The sequence below is a fragment of the Mugil cephalus genome, chromosome 1 (assembly GCF_022458985.1).
Source record: "Mugil cephalus isolate CIBA_MC_2020 chromosome 1, CIBA_Mcephalus_1.1, whole genome shotgun sequence".
Lineage (NCBI taxonomy): Eukaryota > Metazoa > Chordata > Actinopteri > Mugiliformes > Mugilidae > Mugil > Mugil cephalus.
The window spans coordinates 49,903,422-49,919,892 of NC_061770.1; the positions used below are offsets into that span (position 1 = coordinate 49,903,422).

General features: G+C 39.2%; 1 protein-coding gene across 4 annotated transcripts; it reads right to left on the bottom strand.

The window, feature by feature from the left end:
• Positions 1-4,580: 4,580 nt before the first annotated feature.
• On the bottom strand, positions 4,581-15,247 carry LOC125019913 (serine-rich adhesin for platelets-like). Of its 4 annotated transcripts, none has more exons than XM_047604992.1 (24): positions 15,087-15,246; positions 13,813-13,868; positions 13,109-13,492; positions 12,851-13,016; positions 12,393-12,565; positions 12,095-12,295; positions 11,856-11,969; positions 11,559-11,615; positions 10,937-11,074; positions 9,245-9,409; positions 9,006-9,119; positions 8,711-8,767; positions 8,090-8,227; positions 7,832-7,996; positions 7,593-7,706; positions 7,298-7,354; positions 6,676-6,813; positions 6,418-6,582; positions 6,194-6,301; positions 5,967-6,131; positions 5,734-5,889; positions 5,250-5,372; positions 5,061-5,143; positions 4,581-4,934 (listed from the first exon to the last, which is right to left on the bottom strand). In XM_047604992.1, exons 2-24 carry the CDS (start codon positions 13,847-13,849, stop codon positions 4,863-4,865), a joined length of 3,090 nt encoding a protein of 1,029 aa, XP_047460948.1. In that variant the 5' UTR covers positions 13,850-13,868; positions 15,087-15,246; the 3' UTR covers positions 4,581-4,862. The 4 variants fall into 4 exon arrangements, with proteins under 4 accessions (XP_047460948.1, XP_047460936.1, XP_047460970.1 ...); XM_047604980.1 differs by having other exon boundaries at positions 7,298-7,396; XM_047605014.1 differs by lacking the exons at positions 6,676-6,813; positions 7,298-7,354; positions 7,593-7,706; positions 7,832-7,996 and having other exon boundaries at positions 15,087-15,247.
• Between the last annotated feature and the right edge of the window lie 1,224 nt (positions 15,248-16,471).

Sequence of the window (16,471 nt, forward strand, 5' to 3'; positions counted from 1 at the left end):
AATTTTTGTATCAATCCGATACCAAGTAAATACAGGGCTAGTATCGCCGATACCGATACTTTTTCTTGGAATGTCATGATCATAGAATAACTTCGTAATTTTGCCTTTAGTTAGTTGATTGTGATTATGATGAAACGCAGGACAAATATTTTATTCAAGTAAACAGTATAAAAATTAAATTATTCTCTTTGTGCTACACACAATTGTTTTAGAAAAAAGTCATTAGTAGAAAATAAGAATAGCTATAAGAATAACAATTTAACAGAATTATAAACATAACAATGTCAACAACACAACAACAATGGAAAATAAAATCTGAAAGTATAGTCAGTTGAGGTAAAATAAGTAAAAAAAAAAGCAACAGTGTAATAATAAATGTAAAAATTGCTCAGAGAGGGAAGTGTTGGCTCATTCATTTTCCACCACAGAAGTGAGACTGCACCCCGTGTAGTTGTCTTCTCTTCTGAGTACCGACGCATTTCAATAACAGCATCGGTTCCAGTTGTGAGATGCTGCTGTGATGCTGGGATATGAGTGTTAAACTCTGTCCACATCCACCTTTGACTACAGGTGTGGATGGAGAAGCTCCTGCAGCGCACAAACACGGAGAGAAGCTGCGAGTAATTTACTGGATGATTGGAAGAGAAACTGTAACAAAAGTATCGATCCCAGCACACTATCGATATGACCGATACTAGTATTGGTATCGATACTATCGGTATTTAGAACGATGTGCCCAGCCTTAGTGGCTGTCTGTGTTTTCTGAGGGTCAGGAAAAAGGCAGGTGAGCCGGCCTTTTCTTACCGGCCACCGACACTGTGGAACAACCTTACCATTGTGTATGACTCTTAAGTTTGCTCAGCCTAAATCATTTAAAGCTCTTTTAAATCTTTTAAGGCTTTTCTAAATCTCTTAAATACAATTATTATTATTATTACTACAAATCCAAGTCCATTTGTTTAGAAGTTCAATGTAATAAAACTCAGGTCTTGTTCAGTGTCAGATCTTGCTTAAAACTAAAATAAATAAAATGAGTTTGTCTCAGTCTGATCCTCACGACACATTTGTGTATTTGTACGATGGCACGGCCAAAGGAGCTTTCTGATAAGAAAGGGAGTTGCTGTTAATCATCTGACTTGAAAAAGTTACAAAACCATCTCTAAAGTGTTTGGAATCCTTATATGTAAGACGACTGTTACACTTCACAGGAGTGGTCGGACAATAAAGATCACTCCAAACAATAAATGGACTAATAAACACTATGAACACAAAACAGAGCGCGAGGGGGTCGGGGCAGCACAAATAGTTAAAAGCAGATTTTTATGCAGAAATGTAGAGAAATCTGAGGGATACAAATACTTTTAAGGAGCACATTGCTGCTTGCTGTTACAGTCAGTGACCCGCCTTTACAGCTAATTTGCATCCTAGAAAAACTCGTATCAAGCACTAGTAAATGAAAAATTTATTTTGCTGGAAATCTGCTTGAGGTCTTACAGAAAGTAGCTGGTATTTAAAAGAAAAAACTCTCCATCAATAGTACACCATGTAAGTATTCAGGCAGTGACACAATTCTTTATAATCTCTTATGTAAACTGGATTTAAACTCATTCTTATTTGAGGCTTTAAACCAACTTTTATTCAGGAACTGCAGCATTTTTTCACAGGTAATCAGTTGCTGGAGGCTCTGCATGCTGGCACTGTTGCTGCCTTTCTTCTTCTTCCCCGTCAGACAACCTCAGGATCAGAAAACACTGGAGTCCGTCGAACATGAGGTGACAGTTTGTGAAAAACAGAACGTACGTGTAAATCACTTCGTATTCTGCCACCAACTCCCGAGAGTTTCTCGAACTGATTATCATGCTCTGAAGAATGAAGCCGGGGATGTAGGTAACCAGGAGAGTGCACATGGAGACGAGCACAATCAGTTTCCTCTGAGTTATGGCGGAACGTGGCACGCTTGACCCCTCGCAGTGTGCAATAATGGCTAAAGCCAAACCGAGGATGATAGCGGCCAGGAGGAATATAGCCACCTGAGTGATGAATATGTAAACAGGAATTACAGCTCCAATCAGCAAAGAAACCCCCATGATGATCAGGTGCAGCTTGGCTCTAAGCTGCGGGCGGCTCAGGAAGTGGAGGGCCACCAGGGCGGTTTGGAGATGCGAAATCACCCCCAGCCACCTCGACAGGAACCATACGACGAAGGCGTAGACGCAGGTATATGGGGAGCTGCAGGCAGACCCAGCCAACTGAACGCCCAGGATTATCGCTGCGATCACATTCAGAGCATCGACGGAGAGCAGAGAAACCAGAGAGCTGTGGACGTTTTGAGCACCCCTGAGTTTGCCATGTTGGCAGGTAAAGGACATGAAGAAAGTTTTTTTAAAAAGGAGGAGTCTGCAGCGCTGGGACCAGAAGGCCCAGGCCAAGGTGGCAGTGCCCAGCAGAGAGTAGCCCAGGAGAAGTCCCGCGAGCACTCGAGGCGGCACTGCAATGTCCGAGGTGCTGTCTATGACACAGAAGAGCGAGCTGATGACAAGACCTGTGTTGTTCGCCATGATGTGGTTTAACTCATTTAGCCGACCTGTTGAGGGAGAGAGAAAAATATCATCTGGGTCAAAGCGACTTGAACTTCAAAGTCAAAACTTAATTTAGACTCTCATATATTTGCTCACTGCATACATTTCTAAATAGTCATTAACTGGCTTCCTCAAGTGACAAATTTTACATACAAGCCGGTGCTGAGGGAACAAAAAAAAAAAAAAAAGAAAAACATAGTGAAGGGACATTTACTCTGTATGGATGAAAATGTAACCAGCACATGATATGTCTTCCAAAATGCATTAGCTGTAAGCATTAACAACTTCTTGGCATGTTATTTCCACACAAATATTCTTCAGAAAGACAACAGGTACATTTAAAAAAATTACAAAACTCAAAGAAAACTATACTAAATATGAAAATGCTGCCACTGTACCATCAGATCTTTGAATTACACTGTGCTGTGCCCCTTGCTCTCCACAGTCCTCCTTTCAAATGGGTTACCAGTAAGTCTTACTTCACATGCAGACGGCGCTGACCACTTGTCTTCAGTGGAAATCCTGAGCGTCTGACTTTTTCTCTTTAGGCTGAATATTTATGGCTTTCCTCTTATCATCAAAGAAGTCAAACTGCCACTCGGTGACCCGGTGAATCAGGCATCACATGACAAACGGACCAAAGGAAAAGATTGGGGGATATTGTGAATACATCTCTTAAAAAACATTTTAACTGTTAGTGGAACTGAATTTACATGATCATCAAGTTTTCACCAAAAAAAAAGTACTTTCTTAACATTAATTATTTTTAATTATTTATTAACAGTATTTGTGCTGGTGCATCATGTCATTAAAATGACCCTCATTTAGTCCATGATGTCACAACAGCTTAACAGAGCTATGGGATCGTAATGAATCATGTGATGCAAACGAAGGACATGAAACAACCATACCGATTTATTGTTTTACTGAAGATGATGAAAACTTGCCGCTGAATCATGTGAGGGGAGAGAACAACATTGTAATCAGACCTGTGTAACTGACCTTTTATTGAACCCTCTAACCTTCTCTGTCACCAATTATATTGCAAGCTATTATCTTTTTTATTGTTGTTGTTTGTATTTATTGCATGTGTAAGTCGATAAAAAATGTAATAATTATCTGAGACCTTTTTAAGGTGTGTAGAGGAAAATGGGATATGAGAACACTTCCTTATTCGTGTGTTGAGCTCAGATGGGCTCTCAACACAGACAAATCATTAAGAGTAGCAAAATGAGCAAACGAGTGGAGATCTGTTTTAGATTCTGCGTCTACCTGAGGTTGTTAAATCCTTTCACTTTTCTGTCTGGCTCCCAGGAACAAAGTCTGAAGAACACAAGGATACTACAGAACATATATACCACAATAGGTTTAAAGCAGCATCTGAACAACATGTATCTAAAAATTTGTATCGTAAAAGAAAGAATTTCCATTACAGATACAAAAATTTAAGAAGTACAAACTGAGGATTGTTTAAAGAAATACACATTTTAGGAACCTTGCTGGTTAGCTTCGATAGCTAGTGGGCAGTTAGCTTAGCATAAAGACTTGAAACAAGGAGAAACAACTTGCTTTAACAAATTTACATGTTACACTTTGTTTAATCTGAACAAAACCCACACTTTACAAACTATTATTTTATTTTACAGTTTTTTTTTGGAGTTTAGGTACTTGGAGCATTACTATGCCTGGACCAGTATATTTCTGTACTGATTTCCTGGAAACTGCTTGTGGCAAATAAATTATTTAATCTATAAAACCGTGCTTAAAACCACACACTGAGGTCTTAAAATATGAATTTTGAAATCGATGGATTGATTTGTTTTTCCTATACATAGGAGTCTTTTTGTCTCTTTCTGCAAGAGTAAGGTGACCAGATTTCTGAAATAAAATCCGGTAACATTTACAGCTCTGAGATGAAAAAGAAGATGAAATGAAGAAACAAGGACAATTATGGTTTCATTTATTTTGACATATTTATTCATATTTGAACATATTTATACTGGTATGTCTGTAATGTCAGTAGCAGTGTGACTACCAGCTACCGTAATAACTGTTGTTCTAGTCTACATGCTTTTTTTTTCTCTCTCATTCATAAAACACTTTCAGGGGCAGCTTTAGCCAGGGGACAAAACAGGGACTGCTCCCAGAAATCAGGGATGTCCGGCCACCCTCCGTAAGAATGCTTAAAAAAATATGATGAAACTATAATTCAAGTGTGCATTATAGTTTCATCCTCCATTTATACCTCGGCCATGGTCAGTTTGGTTTGTGGTTTGTTGTTCATTATTTTAGTGGTTTCTTAACTCTGACATTGATGTGCGCAGGAAGTCCCATTTCTGTCAGGAGTCTGTGAAACTGACAGGAGCAAGAATTTAATTTAGTAACATTAGGGTTAATAACATTGTTTTGTGTGGTTATGGTAGACTGTGGTCTCAATACAACAGGAAATGGATATTAGTTTGACTAAATAATAAACCTCACCTCCACCATCACCAGCTCTCTGATGTCATCTTGACTCAGTGGTATTGTGGAGGTGATTGTCAGCTTCAGGTTGACCAAATTTTCTATTGTGAACACACCCCATTATTTTACTTCAGAAAAACACACATACAAATTCCTTTGCTGAGAAAACACATGGCTGGTTTGCAAGTAATTATAACTACTACCCACCTGTAACAGGTATTGTTTGGTCCACCAGTTTTGTGGAAGGCAGCTCAGATGGGGTAACCTCTGTACTAAGATGGTCTGTGGTGGCAACGGTGGAAGTATACTGCGATTTGTACAGAGATCGGTCTGTAGAATGGAAGCGAGTATAAATAGAAGTAAACATGTTTTAGAATATGTTTTAACTCATATGATGGGAGAAAAATCCAAATTAAAGACTTCATTATTCCAGGGCACAGATTTGTGGTGTTCCACAAGTATCATTGCTGGGGCACATTTAATATTCAAATTTCAAAGGTTTTAGAGATGAACGTTACTGGCTGGCAAACCTGTACAAACAGATTTCTCAGTATTTACTGAGCCTCCTTCAGTGGAAGTTGTTTTGTTTTCAGTCAATGTGGTGATGGACAAATGTATATATAACGCTGAATGTGAGAATAAAACAACCATAAAAAATATATTAAGCATGTTAACATATCATTTCACTCACCAGTTATGACTGTATTTTGATCCACATCTGAAGTTGAAAAATGCAGCGATGGGGTCATTTCTTGACTGGGAAAGTTTGTTTCAGCTGTGGTTATTTTACTTGGGGTCACTGTAGAGGTTGTAATGGTAGACAAAAGTGGACTGACAGGAGCTTCACCTTCCAAATAGAGACATGATATTTAAAAGATGTGACATTACAACCATCAATAAAACACTAAATATCACTTTACTCACTGGTAATGGTTCTAGTTTGGTCCTCCTCTGTGGTTGAAGGCTGCACATATGAGGTCACCTCTGCACCGACATGACCAGTAGTTGTCTCTGTTTCAGTGGTGCTTCTTTTATTTGTGTTCACAGTGGTGGTGTTGACAATAGACTGTGATTTTTGTGTTGTTTGGTCTGAAAAAGGATTTGATGAATTACATATTTATCCATCACAGCTGCAAAGTAATTAATCTCACCAGTTGTAGATGCACTTTGATCCAGTTCTGAGGTTGAAAACTGTACAGATGAGGTTCTCTCTGGACTGGTTAAGTTCCTTTCTGCTGTGGTTATTTGACTTGAGGTTGCTGTAGTGGTGGACAAAAGGAGGTTGATTATAGTTTCACCTTCCAAATAGAGACATGGTATTTACAGTATATGATGTTACCATCATCAATAAAATACTAAAGATGATTTTACTCACTGCTAGTGATTCTAGTTAGGTCCTCCACTGTGGTTGAAGGCTGCTCATATGGGGTAATTTCTGTGCTGACATAACCAGTAGTAGGCTCTATTTCAGTGGTGGGTGTTTCATACGTAATCAAAGTGGTGGTGTTGATAGTAAACTGTGATTTGTGTTGTGTTTGGTCTGTAATGGATGAATTATTGGCATAACATCAGCAACATGAATCCCATTTTATCAGTTGTTGTCCTTAGAATTTATCAACAGTATTTCTCTCACCAGGAATAGATGTTGGTTCCTGTTGTGAGGTTAATACTGCACTGGTTGAGTTTCCGTCTGTGGTCATTATTTTATTTGGCGTCACTGTGTTGGTGGAGCTAGTGATGGCAGTTGTAGTTGCAGTGGTGCTGGACACATCTGGATAGAATGGAGTTCCAACATCAATGTGGACATTGGATAAAGAGACAACAGACCTTGTTGTGAGCAGTTTTCATTTGAACTAATTCTTTATGCTGAATGATGTCTGTTACAGCAGTTGTAAGTTGAAACTGTGTATCAATCATTGACAATAACATGGGCATTTAATTGGAGATCCGGAACCAATGGATCCTCTGTAATCATTCAAAATGGGTTGAATAACTTTTTCCAAATTGAAATAAATTTATTATATTTTCTTTCAACAAAATGATCAACGGTGGAAGGACGACTGTGTTACTTAAACATCACCGTTGGATGTGGTGTTCCTCAGGGTTCCATACTGGGGCCCCTTTTCTTTTCAGTAAACCATGGATCATTTCAGACATATACTCTTAATATTCAGGGCAATGAGTCAGATCTTTGAAGTTTTTGTTATTGCTAACTGAGTTTACCAAGTAACCAAATCATATCGTATTTCACTCACCAGGAAAATCTGTACTGATTGAGCCTCCTTCCCTGGAGGTCATTTGGTCTGCGGTCACTGTGGAGGCGGTGAACAAAAAAGTCTTGTTTTCAGTTTCATCTATACAACAGAGACATGATATTCACAGGATGTGAAATGACTTCTTAGCCATGCAACTACTACAAAACAAATATAAATTTCATTTAAGGTTATCTACGAAATACGAAGTTAACGTCTGTTAACGTCTGTTAAATTGAAGTAATATCTGTACTGAGATGGTGAGTGGAATATTGTGTCTCAGTGGAGGTGACTTTACTTGGTGACATTGTGGATGCAGTTTGATCCAGTTCTGAGGTTGAAAACTGTACAGATGAGGTTCTCTCTGGACTGGATAAGGTCATTTCTGCTGTGGTTGTTTTACTTGAGGTCACTGTGGAGGTTGTAGTGGTGGACAAAAGGAGGTTGATTAAAGTTTCACCTTCCAAATAGAGACATTGTATTTACAGTATATGATGTCACCATCATCAATAAAATACTAAAGATGATTTTACTCACTGCTAGTGATTCTAGTTAGGTCCTCCACTGTGGTTGAAGGCTGCTCATATGGGGTAATTTCTGTGCTGACATAACCAGTAGTAGGCTCTATTTCAGTGGTGGGTGTTTCATACGTAATCAAAGTGGTGGTGTTCATAGTAAACTGTGATTTGTGTTGTGTTTGGTCTGTAATGGATGAATTATTGGCATAACATCAGCAACATGAATCCCATTTAATCAGTTGTTGTCCTGAGGATTTATCAACAGTATTTCTCTCACCAGGAACAGATGTTGGTTTCTGTTGTGAGGTTAACACTGTACTGGTTGAGTTTCCGTCTGTGGTCATTATTTTATTTGGCGTCACTGTGTTGGTGGAGCTAGTGATGGCAGTTGTAGTTGCAGTGGTGCTGGACACATCTGGATAGAATGGAGTTTCAACATCAATGTGGAAATTGGATAAAGAGACAACAGACCTTGTTGTGAGCAGTTTTCATTTGAACTAATTCTTCATGTCGAATGATGTCTATTACAGCAGTTGTAAGTTGATACTGTGTATCAATCATTGACAATAACATGAGCATTTATTTGGAGATCCGGAACCAATGGATCCTCTGTAATCATTGAAAATGTGTTGAGTGACTCTTTCCAAATTTAAACAAATTTATTATATTTTCTTTCAACAAAATGGTCAACAGTGGATGGACGACAGTGTTACTTAAACGTCACCGTTGGATGTGGCATTCCTCAGGGTTCCATACTGGAGCCCCTTTTCTTTTCAGTAAACCATGGATCATTTCAGACATATACTCTTAATATTCAGGGCAATGAGTCATATCTTGGCAGTTTTTGTTATTGCTAACTGAGTTTATCAAATAACCAATCATATCGAATTTCACTCACCAGGAAAATCTGTACTGACTGAGCCTCCTTCCCTGGAGGTCATTTGGTCTGCGGTCACTGTGGAGGTGGTGAACAAAAATGTCTTGTTTTCAGTTTCATCTCTACAACAGAGACATGATATTCACAGGATGTGAAATGACTTCTTAGTCATGCAACTACTACAAAACAAATATAAATTTCATTTAAGGTTATCTACGAAATACGAAGTTAACGTCTGTTAACGTCTGTTAAATTGAAGTAATATCTGTACTGAGATGGTGAGTGGAATATTGTGTCTCAGTGGAGGTGACTTTACTTGGTGACATTGTGGATGCAGTTTGATCCAGTTCTGAGGTTGAAAACTGTACAGATGAGGTTCTCTCTGGACTGGATAAGGTCATTTCTGCTGTGGTTGTTTTACCTGAGGTCACTGTGGAGGTTGTAGTGGTGGACAAAAGGAGGTTGATTAAAGTTTCACCTTCCAAATAGAGACATGGTATTTACAGTATATGATGTTACCATCATCAATAAAATACTAAAGATGATTTTACTCACTGCTAGTGATTCTAGTTAGGTCCTCCACTGTGGTTGAAGGCTGCTCATATGGGGTAATTTCTGTGCTTACATAACCAGTAGTAGGCTCTATTTCAGTGGTGGGTGTTTCATACGTAATCAAAGTGGTGGTGTTCATAGTAAACTGTGATTTGTGTTGTGTTTGGTCTGTAATGGATGAATTATTGGCATAACATCAGTAACATGAATCCCATTTTATCAGTTGTTGTCCTGAGAATTTATCAACAGTATTTCTCTCACCAGGAATAGATGTTGGTTCCTCTTGTGAGGTTAATACTGCACTGGTTGAGTTTCCGTCTGTGGTCATTATTTTATTTGGCGTCACTGTGTTTGTGGAGCTAGTGGTGGCAGATGTAGTAGCAGCGCTGCTGGACACATCTGGATAGAATGGAGTTCCAACATCAATGTGGAAATTGGATAAAGAGACAACAGACCTTGTTGTGAGCAGTTTTCATTTGAACTAATTCTTCACGTTGAATGATGTCTATTACAGCAGTTATAAGTTTGTACTGTGTATCAATCATTGACAATAACATGGGCATTTAATTGGAGATCCGGAACCAATGGATCCTCTGTAATCATTGAAAACGTGTTGAGTGACTTTTTTCAAATTTTAACAAATTTATCATATTTTCTTTCAACAAAATGGTCAACAGTGGATGGACAACAGTGTTATTTAAACATCACCGTTGGTTGTGGTGTTCCTCAGGGTTTCATACTGGGGCCCCTTTTCTTTTCAGTAAACCATGGATCATTTCAGCCGTATACTCTTAATATTCAGGGTAATGAGTCAGATCTTTGAAGTTTTTGTTATTGCTTACAGAGTTTATCAAGTAACCAAATCATATCGTATGTCACTCACCAGGAAAATCTGTACTGATTGAGCCTCCTTCCCTGGAGGTCATTTGGTCTTCTTTAACTGTGGAGGCGGTGAACAAAAAAGTCTTGCTTTCAGTTCCATCTGTAAAATGGAGAAATGATATTCACAGGATGTGAAATGACTTCTTAGCCATGTAACTACTACAAAACAAATATAAATTTCACTTAAGGTTATTTGTTATGTTTCATCCAAATACAAAGTTAACATCTGTTGAAGTGAAGTAATATCTGTACTGAGATGGTGAGTGGAATATTGTGTCTCAGTGGAGGTGACTTTACTTGGTGTCATTGTGGATGTAGCTTGATCTAGTTCTGAGGTTGAAAACTGTACAGATGAGGTTCTCTCTGGACTGGATAAGGTCATTTTTGCTGTGGTTGTTTTACCTGAGGTCACTGTGGAGGTTGTAGTGGTGGACAAAAGGAGGTTGATTAAAGTTTCACCTTCCAAATAGAGACATGGTATTTACAGTATATGATGTTACCATCATCAATAAAAATACTAAAGATGATTTTACTCACTGCTAGTGATTCTAGTTAGGTCCTCCACTGTGGTTGAAGGCTGCTCATATGGGGAAGGCTGCTCATATGGGGTAATTTCTGTGCTGACATAACCAGTAGTAGGCTCTATTTCAGTGGTGGGTGTTTCATACGTAATCAAAGTGGTGGTGTTGATAGTAGACTGTGATTTGTGTTGTGTTTGGTCTGTAATGGATGAATTATTGGCATAACATCAGCAACATGAATCCCATTTTATCAGTTGTTGTCCTGAGAATTTATCAACAGTATTTCTCTCACCAGGAATAGATGTTGGTTCCTGTTGTGAGGTTAATACTGCACTGGTTGAGTTTCCGTCTGTGGTCATTATTTTATTTGGCGTCACTGTGTTGGTGGAGCTAGTGGTGGCAGATGTAGTAGCAGCGCTGCTGGACACATCTGGATAGAATGGAGTTCCAACATCAATGTGGAAATTGGATAAAGAGACAACAGACCGTGTTGTGAGCAGTTTTCATTTGAACTAATTCTTCACGTTGAATGATGTCTATTACAGCAGTTATAAGTTTGTACTGTGTATCAATCATTGACAATAACATGGGCATTTAATTGGAGATCCGGAACCAATGGATCCTCTGTAATCATTGAAAACGTGTTGAGTGACTTTTTTCAAATTTAAACAAATTTATTATATTTTCTTTCAACAAAATGGTCAACAGTGGATGGACGACAGTGTTATTTAAACGTCACCGTTGGATGTGGCATTCCTCAGGGTTTCATACTGGGGCCCCTTTTCTTTTCAGTAAACCATGGATCATTTCAGACGTATACTCTTAATATTCAGGGTAATGAGTCAGATCTTTGAAGTTTTTGTTATTGCTAACCGAGTTTATCAAGTAACCAAATCATATCGTATTTCACTCACCAGGAAAATCTGTACTGATTGAGCCTCCTTCCCTGGAGGTCATTTGGTCTTCTTTAACTGTGGAGGTGGTGAACAAAAACGTCTTGTTTTCAGTTTCATCTTTATAAATAGAGACTTGATATTCACAGTATGTGAAATGACTTCTTAGCCATGCAACTACTACAAAACAAATATAAATTTCACTTAATGTTATTTGTTATCTTTCATTCACATACGAAGTTAATGTCTGTTGAAGTGAAGTAATATCTGTACTGGGATGGTGAGTGGAATATTGTGTCTCAGTGGAGGTGACTTTACTTGGTGTCATTGTGGATGTAGCTTGATCCAGTTCTGAGGTTGAAAACTGTACAGATGAGGTTCTCTCTGGACTGGATAGGTTCATTTCTGCTGTGGTTATTTCACTTGAGGTTGCTGTGGAGGTTGTAGTGGTGGACAAAAGTGGGGTGATTATAGTTTCACGTTCCAAATAGAAACATGCTATTTACAGGATGTGATGTTACCATCATCAATAAAATACTAAGGGTGATTTTACTCACCGCCAATGATTGTAGTTTGGTCCTCCTCTGTGGTTGAAGGCTGCTCATATGAGGTCACCTCTGCACTGACATGACCAAAAGTTGTCAGCACTGTGTTGGTTGAGTTTCCATCAGTGGTTATTTTATTTAAATTCTCAGCAGTAGTGATGGAGTTGCTAGTGGCAGCTCTAGCAGCCGTAGTGGTCGTCAGAACTGGCATATCTAGAGGTTCATCATCAACATGCGTGTCATATAAAGGAGAAGCAAAGATCAAACACACTACTTCTTAATAGAGCGAAAGGTTGAAGTATTTTCTTACCAGTTTTTTCATAACAGATAAAAGCCAGCTCATTGCTGCAGACTTCATCTGACCACAGACCTGTGTTGCTCAGATCAGTAGCAATGCAGTTCTCCCCTCCTCTCAAATTATCAGGTTGTCCTTCTTTCCAGTAGCTGTAGTTGGACTGACTTCGATCTGACCACTCTTTGGTCCTGCCAAACAAAACAACTAAACAGCTGAGAAATGGACATGTTGATGCTGCGTTTTCTCTATTTGTTGAAGTCTGCTGTGAGATTTAGTTCCAGTTTCACCACCTAAAACAGGAAGAATTAAAAATGTGCTAAAACTGATTTCTGCTTCTGTCAAACATTGGAGATCAGGCGTTTGCTCAAGGCACCTCAGCCATGGATACGGAGGGATGTGAACCTGTGACCTTTGGGTCCAACACTACCTCTCACAACTACAACACAGTTTGAAATCTGTCAAAATTTCCAGACCTAAAGAGGCCGATCCAGACGCTCATGTTTTTGGCCACCCGCCGTATTTCATAGCTCTCCTCCATGTTTCTAACACTGGCCAGGTCTGTGTAGAGCCTCCTGCAGTAGAGCACAGCATCAAACCAGCTCATCTCCTGCTCAACAAAAATGAAACGCTGACTGGTTCCTGATGAAACAAAGACACAGAGAAAGAAATTCATAAATCTGAGATCAGCGTCTGCTGCTTTGATGCAGAGCAGGAAGAAGTGAATCAGAGACCGTCGTAGCAGATGAAGGGGTATCTCAGAAAGCACCTGGAGTCGTCCCACACCCCTCCACTCAACATGGTCACACACAGCTCGTCTCCAAAGAAGTTGTCAGGCTGACCATAATCCCAGGCCCTGTACTTGTCCTCTTTTTCTCTGTAATAAAGTGTGTCTGACAACGACCACCTCCAGTTGGTGAGGTTATCGTGCAGACCGATCCAAGCCATCTTCATTACTCCTTCGCTTGACTCCAATATCAGTTTCATGTCCTCTATGTCGAAGACAGTGGCCAGGTCAGTGTAGTGCTCTCTGCAGTACGTCTGGGCCTTCAGCCAGGACAGGGTGGTGCTGATGAAGTGGTACTGATGAGGACGGCAGTGGGTCTGAGCACACAGACCTGTGGATGGAAGACACTGTTATATATTAGGGGAGAACCACACACTCGTTCATGCTAATGGTCCCTACCTGAGGGTCATGCATATCCAAACATTTGGACTTAGCTATCACCAACAGCCAACAGTTGGGGCATAATCAGGTCCCAAAAAAACAACTTTCTCTCAAACAAAGAAATGTGTTGGTGTGAAATGGTTGTCTGACTTCCAGACTAAGTCACATGTAGATTCGTTTAACAACATATTTGTCTCTCCTGCTGCCGCTGTTGTTGCAACTTAATGCAAAGTCCCTCCCGTGAAGTTCCTAACACGCATCTCGTCTTACCTGTGAGGAACAAGAAGACAAACAGCCTCGACTCCATGTCCGCTCTTCACTGTGTTCTGCAACCCAAGTACACAAAATTATCTTTTAGCAGGAGTCAAACAAACACTCAAAGATCTTATCTGCAGGGTACAAAGCCTCTGGCAGCAGTGGAATCTGTTTACTTAGGTGCTCGATAGATCATAAATACTGGCGGAAATATTTGCAAGGAAACACTGTACAGGTTTAAACTTATCAGACAAATTTAGTTACCTTAAAGTTTCAACTTTGAAAATACATCATATATGATCCATTGTTCCACAGTGGACTAATTAGAGACATTAAACTGTGCATGAAAGACATTAACGAATACATTTACGGCTAATAAGGGCTTTTTAGATACATGCTTTTACTTTCCTATGATGTACCAGAATAAAGGTTACTAATGTGGTAAGGCTTATTTAAAAGTCCAAAAAAATTGTTCTCACAAGTTTTTGCAACCGGTGCTGCATGTAGCCACAGTTCTTATTTCGGCCATTTTAAATGGAAAAACAAAAAAATGGAACTGTGCACACGACAGTTCTGAAATGTGGAGCTTACCAATCAGCAACACGAAATTTTGAACCACATATCAAAGTAAGTCAAAGCATGTGCAAAATTTCAGAACACAAATTTACCTAATTAACACCCAAATTACCAGTGGGTCGCACTCATGCTGCAGCAGTGCCAAGTCAATGGAAAGAACGCATTAAAAGTAAAATTAGGATTAAGTTGCACTTTTTCTTTTGAACTGTGCTCCGAATGAAATACAGAAGCACTTCCTGAAATGGTGCTTAATTATAAAAGGAAGATATACAAAATGTTACCAAAAAAAAAAGTTCCCACACAGCTCACACATGCAGTCGTCCAGAATCATTTTATAGAAAACAAATTGTGTGTCAGTCCAGCAGACCACTTTGGATTTTATTAACGTTTTGTTTTTGTGTCTGGGCTCTGATTTTCTTCTGTGAACGCTACAAAACAAGAAGAGGAGAATCAGTCCCCTGAGCTCTCGTAAAGACTGTGAACTGTAAAGACAGTACACAGTTATTTATTTATTTACGTTGCTAGAATGAAGTCTCTCCATTACAAATGATTTAAGTTAAGCAACTAATGATATGTCTGGGTTGATTCCTGATAAATGCTTTGTGTTTCAAAACACATGCAAATATTTCTATTTACATATGATCAGTCAGGTATAAAGGACAGGCTTTTTATTGCCGTAAATCCATAAGCAAAACAGTACATGTTGACCTTACCTGTATTTGCTTCTTTGCAGGGTTGTAGTTCAGGAAACACAAAAGACTGAGCAAAAGAGTGAGAGTTAATTTCACCTGGAGTGAGATAAACCTTCTGGACAGACGAGTTTCTGCCCCTAAACACGCTGCTCTCTGTGTGTTTTCTCTGCACAAAGTGACATGACATGATTTTCCGTAGCAGAACCGGTTCTGGGTTGAAGGTCGCCCCAGGGGTCCAGAAAGGTCACTTGGGCTGAGAGGAAAAAAAAAAAAAAGAGAGAGAGAGAGAGTGTAAGAGAGAGTAAGACTTGCTTAGGATACTATTCTAAATATTTCTTCTATTTCTGCCTGCCATCAGTGTGACATCCTAATCATTTCTGGCAAACTGGCCACATTTCCATGACTCTGTTTCTGATGTAAAAGCAGCATTTAAGCAACAGACATAACGAGGGAGTTCAAAGAATTTTTAAGATTTTCTTCTCACTGTGCGTTTTGTGAGTTTGCCGCAGGGTTAAAAGCAGAACCCGTGACCTCTACAGGAGATTAGGTGACTTCTGCAGGACGTGGGAACCTGCAAGATCAGGAATAGGCATTCAGATTCTTCACTAAAAGATTAAAAACAAATGCTGATTGGACCATGTGAACATTTACTGAGATAAAATTATGAGAGAAGTTTAAAGGAGAGGATAAAACTATAGATGGGCTGCTAGGAACTGTTTAATCTAAAAATGTCTCTTTTTTAATATTGTTATATTATCCACTGTACGATACGATACAGTACGATAAAACATGATAGGGTAAAATGCAAAAGGGATTAAAAAAAAAAAGAAAATACCGCAACAAGAGTTTTTTTTTTATAGCCAATTTACTCATCCATATGACAACTGTACAGGGGAGAATGTTTACATAATGCTTCCAGGTATATTACGCATAATTAACAGCATAATTAAGGACGTTCTCATTCATAATTTTAAACTTTAATAAAAAATAAACTAATGAGATAGAAAAAGACCCCCTCACTACTCTGTGATTGGTAAGAAATTGAAGTGGGCGCTGTTCTCTCAGCGCTAAAGCCAAAAAGCGAAAATTCTAGCAGCCAGTTTGTGAGCTCTAGGATGCCAATATTCACAGTGAGACAGCTGTTCTGTCCCGAGTCGAGATATACTGTGTGGGAGCAGGTGAATGAATGACGTGAAACCAATGGCCACCAAAACAACTGGCCGACATCCAAAAATAAGATGGCGGCTAGTGGCGACACCCACACTGAGCTTCAGTCACAACCAGTCAATGGTCACAACACAAACCCCAATAGAATGAGTACATGGGCATGATTCAGAGAAGACACAATCCTCCTACCACCCAGGCAATAATAGGGCCTCCATTTCCCTCTTTAAATAATGAATACT

Coding starts and splice junctions, on each gene's coding strand:
- LOC125019913 (XM_047604980.1), bottom strand. CDS start 13,849: ATGGAGTCGAGGCTGTTTGTCTTCTTGTTCCTCACAG. Junction 11,616..11,855: donor TACATCCACAATGACACCAA/GTAAAGTCACCT, acceptor CCACCTCCACAG/TTAAAGAAGACCAAATGACC. Junction 5,373..5,733: donor TCAAAATACAGTCATAACTG/GTGAGTGAAATG, acceptor TCCATTCTACAG/ACCGATCTCTGTACAAATCG.